The sequence below is a fragment of the Gadus chalcogrammus genome, chromosome 8, assembly GCF_026213295.1.
Source record: "Gadus chalcogrammus isolate NIFS_2021 chromosome 8, NIFS_Gcha_1.0, whole genome shotgun sequence".
Lineage (NCBI taxonomy): Eukaryota > Metazoa > Chordata > Actinopteri > Gadiformes > Gadidae > Gadus > Gadus chalcogrammus.
The window spans coordinates 6,135,771-6,147,163 of NC_079419.1; the positions used below are offsets into that span (position 1 = coordinate 6,135,771).

Consider the following 11,393-nt stretch of genomic DNA (forward strand, 5'->3'; position numbering starts at 1 on the left):
GTGTGTGTGGGTTGTGTATGAAGCATTGTGGTCTTTTTTGTAACATCAACAGTTCTTTCGACAGTCCAAATGAGAATTGAAAAAATAACTGTCTCTTTCTCTGAGTGTGTGTGTCTCTTTCTCTTTATCTCTCTTTCTCTCTCTCTCTCTGTCGTTCTCCCTTTCTGTCGAATCTTGGCTGAAAATATGCATTCAGACAAACACAACAAGAAAGATGCACTCCCAGACGTGGCTAGACTGCTGGAGAAATGAGGTTTATTAGGAACAATATGATCCCGCTAGCTTATTGTGTATATAGCAGTAAACGACAGAATCACAACTCACTTTTTCGTTCTTGTTAAGTGCTACAGGTTTAGGAGAGTATATACATTAAACAGTATAGCGACCGGGTGCCTACATTCATATATGCACAGAGAATAGGAAATATTACGTTTTTTATATATATATATATATATATTGCTGTCACACCATTGTGTTCACACAGGAAACTTTGGGTTACTTTTTAACATGACACATCAGTTGGGATCTCTATGTGACGTTTGGGTTGAGAGACCATTTTTAATTCTGCGTTCTCTGTATTTTACAGTACTGTACTGTTCAGTGCTGTAAGCCAAATGATTGGATCATGGGTTGACAAAGGTCAGCTGATATAGAACACTTAGGATCAGACAAAGGTTGCAAAAGGGTGCTTCTTCACCAACGTGAATAAAAGGATACACCATGTTTTCCTCTTTAAGCTACATGTTATAATAGTAATAAAAAAAGAGTAATACAAGTTAGCTTTGGTTTCAGGATTTTTCTAGAACTATTCTGTTAACTGTGGCAGTTCAAAAGCTGTAATAAGTCAAAAGTCATTCGGGTTTAGCAGTCATAAGCTGATATTTGCACAATACGGAGATTCACTTCTTTTTTTATAACGTTTTTTATCGTACAGCAGCCGGAAAATGACATAGTTTACAGTGTGATTCCATGAAATAAAAATATTGATTTGAACAAAGAATTGTTTAAGTTTTCTGTACCTCTACAAAACTCTTGTTGCTTTAGTATCATCTTCTACCCTACTCATGTATAAATATTGTTAAACAAGTGTAATTATTATTCCCGTGAAGACCACAAATTTTCCACCAAATGTGAAGTTTAGTATTCAATGAGAAAGAGAGAGTGAGAAAGAGAGACATTTTGCTTTTCCATGACAGTATGAAAAGTCGTACAAACAAACTGGGATTTGTAATAAAAGCCTTCCTGAATTCATAACTGTAATGCAAGACCCACGTCGATACAAACTGCCCGGAAATGATGAATCAATGTCTCGTTGTGCGGGCCTGATGACATCGCAACTTGGCAGAGGGGACAATCTCAGGTTCCAATATCCAAGGCCCTGGGGCCGACGGGCGATGCACAGATGAGATCTTTGTGTGCGGGCTTCGACGCTTACAGTTATCGGTGACCTAGAAATCCATGCTTAAGTTTATTTTTTTCCTCTTTTTTTATTTTTTCTTCTTTCTTTATAATCCATTGTCCTTCTCTGTGTGGGAACAGTTTGGAACAGTCCTGAAGAAGGCTGTGTTGTACTACTTTGTTTGCTTAGGGGGGGGGGGGAGGGCCGGGACAACAATGTCTTCAGAGCCCGATGGGACAGGGGGGGGGCAGTGGGGGGGGGTTGGCGGCGCACATCTTGACCGTCCCAGCACAGCTCGTTCACGGCTGTGGCTGACGAGTCTTACCACATGCGGACGAGATAAACACAAACAGAAAAAATGAAAAGTGGGGCAGAAAAATAAATAACTTAGCCGTCCGCGGCGGAACAAACACAGGGTTTCCGTGGGAGAGAGTCCAGATTGGGAGGAAAGCGCTTTGTCACCGGATAAGGGTTAACCACCACTTCCACACTTGGGTCAGCATGGTAAGAATTTCCTTTGTCCTTCAACGTGGGGCAGAGGAAGGCCTCTTGCTCCTCAACCAGGGGGTCGGACGTTGGAGGAGGAGGAGAGGAGAGGGGAGGAAGGAAAGGAGGGAGGACTCTGTGAGCACCCCCGTCAAACACACAACCCATCCTCTCCTCTCCTCTCCTCTCTCCTCCATTTCTGCGGCTTTGATCAGCTCCTTGTCTCCTCGCGCTCTGCCAAACGCGGTCATTCACTGATCTCCAGTCCGGCGTCCGACTCGGTTTGGCCATGTCTCTCCGTTTCTTCAAAGACGGCGGCGTTTTCGTGGTGAGTTAGCCCCGCGTTCTCTCCCCTCCTGTCAGAACCCATTCCCCTCCACCGGGGCTGCACATCGTGAAGCTCCGAGCTCCCCAGTATAAACGTCTTTGGGCCAACCATTCCCCTCCACCCTTTCCTCCTCCATCGTCTCCTCCTCAAACCTCTTTGAATCGAAAAGTTCTTTGCTACTTTGCCCAACCCCCCCCCCCCCCCCCCCCCCCCGCTACAGGAACTGAAATTAAACTGATCACACCGTCATCATCAATAATCGATAATTGAAGCAGCTTTTTTTTTTTTTTTCTCTAAAAGTTTGAAAGCTGAGTCCGCCTCGGTCTGTGTGTGTGACCAGGGGCTCTCTGTTCCGCATCGCTTCCACTGCTGCAGACGGTACTTGAGGAGTAAAAGCTGTTTACAATGCACACACACACACACACACACACACTGACACACACACGCACAAACACTCCATGCAGTTGCTCCTTCTCCATTATACATTCTGAGCAGCTGGTGTGGGAAGGAAGTGCTTTGAAGGACGACTAAGATGGGGGGTGGGGGGGGCTGGTAACAGGAGTCCACAGTTCAAACGGGGGGGCTCTTCACCCTAACAAGTTGGGATACTGAAGCGGGAAGGGAGGGGGGGGGGGGGGGGGGGCTGGTTGTGTCTGGCTCCCTCTCTGGAGTGTATATGATGATTGTCATCGCCCTTCAACCTCTCCCCTCCCTCCCCACCGTCCCTCACCCTCACCCCAACATCCACCGCATATATCCTTCCTCCGACCCCCTTGACCTCCTCCCAACGTGAGTTGTAGTTCTCCCTACTCGCCAACCATCGCCACATGCAACACTATGTCTCTAACGCTAACACCTAAAGCTTCATGCTACGACCAGTACGAAAAAGCAGGCAGGCAGAACGCGAAACCCAGACGCACTGTGCCCTTCCTTTTGTTTACTTTTTTCTTCTTCTTCTGTGTGTGTGTGTGTGTGTGTGTGTGTGTGTGTGTGTGTGTGTGTGTGTGTGTGTGTGTGTGTGTGTGTGTGTGTGTGTGTGTGTGTGTGTGTGTGTGTGTGTGTGTGTGTGTGTGTTATTGTTTCAACATAACATCCGCTCGCCCGCCCGGGTCCAACTTTCTCTGATTACATAAACGAGGAGGCGTCACTGAGTGTCCTCCTCCTGACGGGACGTTCCCACTCCCGTCCGTTGTTTGCTCGTCTCCTCCTCGCTCCCTCCTCACTTGGCTTTGTTTGGAAAGGAGGAGAAGGAGGAGGTGGTCGGAGGGGGGAGAGGGGGGAGAGGGGGGGTTCGGACGCAGCGGAAGGGAGGGAGTTCCTTGGCTGAGCTTTGATGAGAGAGAGAGGGAGAGAGAGAGAGAGAGAGAGAGAGAGGGAGGGAGGCAGGGTTTTGTGGTTCTTGAAGGAGCGTCTCGGAGGAAGGCCGGGCGGCGTTGAAAGGAAAGAGGGGAGAGAGAGAGGGGGAGAGAGAGAGGGGGAGAGCAACTGCGGCACAGGTCTGGGGAGGGGGAGGGGGAGGGGAGAGAAGTGTCAAGGTGAGAGGAAAGACCGAGACAGACGAGGGAGAGGGAGACGACTCTTCTTCTTGCTCTTCACTTCTGAGTGAGGTACGCGCCAATGGTGAGGCTGGCGGCGCCCAGCGCGGCCAGACCAAACACGGTCCTGATGGAGGGCCAGGCACAGCTGAACACCGACCCCCGCTGTCTGTCGTACAGCTCCACGAAGGACTCCTAGGAGAGAGAGAGAGAGAGAGGGGGAGAGAGAGGGAGAGAGAGTGAGAGAGAGAGAGGGAGAGGGAGAGGGAGAGGGAGAGAGAGAGAGAGAGAGAGAGAGAGGGGGGGGGGGGAGAGAGAGAGAGAGGGGGGGAGAGAGAGAGAGGGGGAGGGGGAGATGGAGGGAGAGAGAGGGAGAGAGAGAGAGAGAGAGAGAGAGAGAGAGAGAACAGACGGGTTGAGCCAAGGATATTAACAGCAACGCTGTGTTCATACTTCCATGTTGTCGTGGGTCTATTTGTGACAGAAATGTCACCACACGACCGGACGCAGAACCCTAGATACAGCGAGGGCACAGAAACCCACGGTGCATCCGAGGCAGGCGGTTTGACACAGAAGTAGAATTGAGCCGTAACATTTAAAGGCGACATTGAGCTCGCATAGCAGGCGACCTTGAGCGCTCTGAATGAGTCGACCACCACCATCCCTGTGTGTGTTTGTGTGTATGTGTATCTGTGTTGATACGTGTGTGTGTGTGCACACGTTTGGTAAATAGTATACAAGGAAACATTAAATACAATTGAATGTTTTTGTGCTGTCCATGTTTGTTTGGTCTGTTTATGGCCAGTCTTCGTGGCCAGCACTATGTTTAAGTGCATTCTAAAAGGATTTATGTTGCTTGTGCATCGGGACATCACAACACAATGCTGGAGGATTGTGTAGGAGGATAAAAATGTTTTGGGCCGAAATTGTGGGGTTTCAGGTCATTGTTAAATCACGACAACATTATTTGTCATGATCGGGAGACATTGTCGTGTTTAAAACTGCCGCAGCATTTCTCATTCGAGACAGGGCAAAACTGTCTTTTATCAGCCTAGGTTATGGTATATTTATGTTTATCTACCGTTTTACAGTACTACAACTCTCTCAAAGCATCTCGGAATTAGCATTTGCAACAGATTCGCCAGGATGCATTCTGATGAACGAGTCTGATTACATTCTCTATAATATAAATGTAGTCCATTTACTAAAGCGCTGCGAGCAACATATTTAATATGGTTAGTGTGTTGTGTAATTAGTGCTGTATGCGTCTGGAGGTACATTATAATCCTGTGTGTCTGCGTGCGTGAGCGCACTGCATGTGCATGTCTAGAGGGAAACAAAGACAGGGAATGTAAATGTGTAGCTGCCCCCCCTCCAGCCCACCTCCCACAGAACATGTTATGCTCAGACCCAGCAGCATGCAGATCCTATTCACGTACATACTCAAATATATATATATATATCTACCTACATCAACACAACATCAAAATATATACTAATATTGCCTACATCACCACAACACATCTATATATATACTACTACTACTACCTACATCCCCCAAGCCTATATATACATCTCCGATACATGTGGGCATATATATATATATATATATAGATATACAAGATGCATCAACATAATGTAACGTAATGCTTCTTGGCAAACTGCCAGTAGGGACGTGGCAGTATGGGGCCACATTCTTCCCTCGCTGCCGTCTGGTGTGCGTTCGGTGTGCCTTCGGTGTGCGTTCGGTGTGTGTTCGGTGTGTGTCGGTGAACGCGCCTCTGTCTGCTTAGGAGGAAATGCAGACGGAACGGACTTGGCAGTGGAACAGCTGGACAGGAAGCTGTCGCACTTGGAATGCACCGCCTCTCCCACCACCCCCAAAACACACATGGATGTACGTTCACACACACACACACACACACACAGGCACACACACATAGGCGTACACACACCCACGCAAATTGACACACACACACACACACACACACACACACACACACACACACACACACACACACACACACACACACACACACACACACACACACACACACACACACTTCCACACACACATAGACATGTACACACACACACATTTCCACACACACATAGACGTGTACACACACACACACATTTCCACACACACACACATTTCCACCCACACACCCACCGACGAACACAGACGTTGAAGTAGGCCCTTCGCAGAGCTGCTGTTAAAGTAAACTTTTCACAGAAGACTGGAATGTGAGCTTTCGGGTTGGAGTTTCGGGGGGCGCAGAAAAGGGTAGCGCTATGGAGGAGGAAAGAAAGACTCGATGCCGATCAGTTCTGTGCTGCTGCTCGTCGTCACAGTGGGGGGAAGGAACCTATCAAAATCTCAGACTCCGCTTTTTCCACAACAGCTAAATCACATTAGTAGTACTGCAGCAAAAGCTCGAAAATGCGTGGGCGGTTTTTTTGTGCCTCGATACGCTTTTATGGCGGGTAACCTGAGCCATCTGTGAACAATGGGGGATTGTTTGGTTTAATTCGTGCCGTCACATTACTGTGTCACTGCCCCGGGTAATTACGCCAATTCCCGCCTTAATTTACTCCCAAGGTTAAATTAGCCTATGGTAATTATGTGTTGTGTTTTGATTCTGTTTGCACTGATGCCACTCGCACGGATCGACCTTGATAAAGGGAGGGGGGAAAGCGGAATGATATCCGTTTTATCTATCGTTTTCAAAGTGTCACAATTAAACGGGTACACTTTCATCTACCACAAAGCAGACGACTGCAGGACCAAACACAAAGGATGGCCGTTTCTAAAGCAGCCATGGGAAATTGGAAACATTTCCTGTCTCCTCCTGTGTTTGATTTCCTGAATTCCTGAGGCTAGGGGCCGAGTGGGACAGAGGATCAGCACTTTCCTCAGTCTGTGTTCACAGGGCCCCTCTCTCTGAGCCTCCGACCCGGCAGTGTGTGTTCTCAAACCCACCGGGAAAACATGCTTTAACCACCAGCCACTTCCTCCTGTTCCTCTTTTAATTAGTCCCCATTCAAGAAAAAAATAAGCTAATAAATGAATTTAAAGTAAGCCTAAAGATTGGCTCTTCAATGATCGCTCCGCCTCTCTGCCGGGTGAAACCATATGTGGGTTAATACGTTAGGAAACTAGCGACCTTAGCCAAACCTGAGCACTGAGATGAATGCGCAGTAGTTCTCCTTGTTTGAAAAAACAACTCCCATTCCATCCATTTTTTGCTTTTCCATGAGCTGTGGAAGCTGAAACCCAGCCACAACAACCAGACGCAGGTCAGGTGATGGCCGCGTGTCCACTACCAGAAGGGGGCCAAAGTGCCCGAGTCACGGAGCCCGGCGGGCCCCGACTCGCGTCGGTGGAGATTACCATCAGGGGTGTCACATGGAAGGCGCCTTGTTTTTCTCCACTAATGGACCTTCACTTATTCTTATGGACAGCTGATTGGAGGGATGGACGAAGTAAACAAACAAGGTACAAGGGGACCGAGTGTGAGAGTGTTTTGAAAGTGAGGGTTAGCCGCCGGCGGTCTGTGTTTGGTGTGTGTGTGTGTGTGTGTATGTGTGTGGGAACAGGGTCAGGTGGTCATCATGAGACCGGGTCGTGCTGCTCCACTGTGCGCTCCAGTGCTCAGGAGGCCTCCCACAGGCGCGCACGTGACCCGGACATGGGAACACGTGAGTGGTGTGGAAAACACTCTGAACTGTCTCACTTTCACTCTGACCGTCTCTCTCTCGCTCTCTCTCTCGTTCGCCTTCTCTTTCTTGCTCCGTCCACTTTCTCTCCCCCCCTGCCCTATCGGCATCCACTCGCGTTTCACTTTCACCCCCGATGCTGGAAAACGGATCAGGATTTGTTTAATTGGATTCACGGGGATAGTGTGAACTATCGACTCCCCAATCGGACAGCACGCTTCTCCGAGAAGACCTGCACGCAGTAGTCCGCTGGGAAAACAGCAACAACATGGAATTGAATGAAGGCCAATTTCAACTTTTGCACCAGGGTAAAAAAAACTGTATCCGAAGCAACCCTACACCCTACATCTGGGAAATCCATCTCCTCAGAAGACGTTGGTGTGTACGTCGATAAGGATCCGCGATGGCGCCAACACGTCGCCAAAAAGTCAGCCGAAGCCTCTGGTAAAGCTGGCTGGTACATAGAGAGACTATGATGCTGCTCTACAAGAATTGCGTCCGCTCCATCGTCATGTATCGCTGTGCAATCTGGTCACCGCAACCTGCTGTGCGACATCATCGTGGTTGATTCCATCCAATCCGCTCAGTCACCACCAAAATAGCGGGCTACACAAACCTCCGCTCCTGGGATCGACCCGAGCAACTCGACCTCTACTCCTTGCAGCGTCGCCGCCAGAGATACATCGTGATTCTCGCCTGGAAGATCTACTACGGTGTGATCCCCAACAATGTCAACAGCGTCTTCCGACATTCTCGAAGACGGGGTGTTGTATGTCGCCGACCTCTCGGCAGCTCCAGGTACTGCAGCTTCGACACCGTGAGATTCCATTCTTTCTCATCTACAGCTTCTGCACTGTACAATGCTGTTCCACCTGACATCAAGTCGACCCCAAACCTGAACAAGTTCAAGGCAGCACTTGATAGCTTTCTCCATTAGTTTCCCGACACTCCTCCTACCCCTGGCTACACTGGGGAAAACGGAAATTCTCTGTTGGAGCGGGCTGATAGCAAGAGTCAATCATTCCTATCTACGAGAACGGTGGCGGTGAAGATACACGATATCTTGGCCTGGGCGATCCAGCTCGAAACTTTCCCTAGGTACCCTAGATATAGCTTGCGACCTCTGTGTTTTAGGTCTGTGTGGAGATAGCTTTGGTGGTTCCACTCCCCCCCCCCCCCCCCCCCCCCCGGCTACTGAAAGCTACTGGTACTTATTGACGTGCAACTGAGTTCACTGTAACTTGCATTGGATCAAACCATCTGCCATGCAGCAGAAAAGTAAAAAAAAAAGTAGAACAAGGGGGAAATTGGGCAGATGGCAAAAACATCCATTGGGGAGAATTGAAAAAAAGTAGGAAACCATTGGCAATCACATTGTGTTAACAAAATACTTCTTGAATCCTCCACAGCCCCCGACTCAGACCTTCACCTGAACATCTGCCATCTGCCGCAGGTGAAGGACTCGGCCATCTAGCCAAGGTTATCTTCTCTACGGTATTTCAACACTACGCCATTCAAGAGGACTTAGTGTAAACCAACCTTCACTTTTAATAGCTTTTTGAATAGAAGCCCCAGCAGAACAGTCGTTACAAGCCTAGAAACCAATATCAGGAGAAGAAATACAAAACAACATCAGTGACTCTTCAGACCAGCGTTGCTGAATCCTCCCCATTCCTGCATTCTTACATCACCACACCATAAACCCCTTGGAGACACGGAGAGAGACTGGTTTTATAGTACCAAAATGAAAGACGAACGAAAGTCGTAGAAGAGTCAAGATCACACCGAGACAGAGAGAGAGAGAAAGGTTTTACAGTACACAAATAAAGAATGAAAGAATACCCAAGAAGTAATAGAAGAAAAGACAGGAGAAACCCATGGAGACAGAGATATGGAAATGTTTTACAGTGTACTAATAAAGAACGGAAGAAAATAATCAGTAGTAGAAGAAGAGATGGGAGGACCCCAAGGAGACCGAGATAGAGAAAGGTTTTACAGTGTACAAGTAAAGACCGAAAGAAGAGAATCAGTAGAAGAAGAGATGGGAGCGCCCAACAGAGACGGAGACAGAGGTTGAACAGTGTACAAATATCAAACGAAGAAGAAGGGACGAAAGGATCCCACGCTCATCCACCGTGCGATGGCCTCTTGTTTTCCCAGTCTGTCATGGTTACCGAGTATGGAAGACGCGCATTTGCTTTTTGCCCCAGCGGGAGTGAGAGTCCCGGGCTCTGATTCGTCGGTCACACCGAGTGGCAGTGTTTATCCTCTGTGGAAGGGTATTGACTGTGTAAACTATTCTGGTCTGGACTGGGAATGACCCGGTTCGTCCCTAAAGGGCAGGACATTCCTAGCATTGGCCGATCTCTCAGCATGTGCCCTGGCCGCTGTAGATGATCCTTGGCCTTTTGACGCAGGAAATAAGGACTCATTTCTCTGAGCTAATTTCATCCGAGGGGTGCGTTGGCATGAAACTGTTTGAAAAGGAAAAATGATTAGATGATGAACTCTGTTGAGGGACATTTCTGTGGGGTAATTACAGGCAACAAGAGAGCTCCTCCATTCACACACAGGGAGAGAGAGAGCGAGAGGGAGAGGAGAGGGAGAGAAAGGGAAGTGGGTTAAAGTTCAACCACTAATTAAAGTCGCTGTTGTGGCTTCAGTGTTGTTCTCGCCAAGGAGCTGAGCCTCCTTCCGCCTCAAATCTCCTCCCTTCTCCTCCTCGTTCCCCCAGAGCAAGGCTGTATGTTGTATTGTACATACAGCCAGTCACCGCCCCCACTCGTTTGATGGCTAACTGCGGTTCACAGATAGGCCTGGACTTTAATTAAACTCAGTATTATACCCCCACTCCAAAGTGACTGGGAAAAAGTATTAGATAGCGTCATAGTAATGGAATCCATCTTTTTTTCCCTTCCTTCCATCAAAGCAACCATCTGCAATCCTCTGCCCACATAAGGCATTCCTTTCTCCCTAATAACTAATTGATAACTTTCTCCCTCTCTTTCCTCCTTGCCCTCCTTCTACCCATCCTTTTTTCCCTCCCCTGCTTCCCCTCTGTCCTCATCGATTCTGAAGCAACCCGTCTGCAACCCTTCCCATCCCCGGCTCATTCCTAATATTTTATCTTTCTCCCTTCCTTCCTAGCTTTCATCAACGCGCCCATCTTTCGTTCTCTCGTCTTCCCCTCTGTCACTATCGATCGGAAGACACTCACGGGAAATCGTTTTCGCAAACACAGCTAGCATCCTCTCGCAGACACAATAGGCTGCAGACGTTTCAGCAAGCGCGGCGGTTGCAGAAGCCCCTTCAGCAGGCCTTGAAGGTCGCATTTTGCCCCTGTGCCTCTGGGGGGGGGGGGGGCGTCCATCGACCCCTCCACTCGCAAAAAAACGATGACGGCGGTGTTTGCGGCGACGCGGGTGAGGCTGTGAATCCCCCTGGTGTCAGCATCACGGCCGGGGTTCAGTTGGGTTCAGTAGCTTTGAACACCGATGCAGTCCACCGGATTACACTGAGTCCGTGTTCCAAAAACCAACAAACACAACAACAACAACAACAACAACAACGACAAAGAAATACGACAACAGCCCCTTAGCGTACTGGGAGACAATGGGAGCTAACGGCTACGTCAACAAGACAATAGAAGCTACAGCTAATATCCAAAAGCTAGAATTGTTGCAGACGGCAGACTTTTCCCCGATGGGGATTATGTGTTGGGATCATTATGGATTTCATAGAGTAGTCTAGCGCGACACTATCTGAAATATGTACACTCATGTGAAACATGAGTGAAACTCCCAAGACTCCGTCTGCTGAGTACAACAATATGTCCGTGCCGCTAGTGATTTTATTCCCCTCCATATGCTCCCTTCGCCCGGCAAAATGCCTGGATTTGAGGCGTCTTCGGTTTCGTCTGCGACGG

General features: G+C 48.6%; 1 protein-coding gene across 1 annotated transcript in view; it reads right to left on the minus strand.

The window, feature by feature from the left end:
* Positions 1–2,956: 2,956 nt before the first annotated feature.
* Positions 2,957–11,393, minus strand: part of bcl2b (BCL2 apoptosis regulator b) — a 26,319-nt gene continuing 17,882 nt past the window's right edge. The window contains exon 2 of the mRNA XM_056597001.1: positions 2,957–3,943. Coding sequence (XP_056452976.1) covers positions 3,806–3,943 — 138 coding nt within the window. The 3' untranslated portion in view covers positions 2,957–3,805. The remainder of the gene's footprint in view (positions 3,944–11,393) is intronic.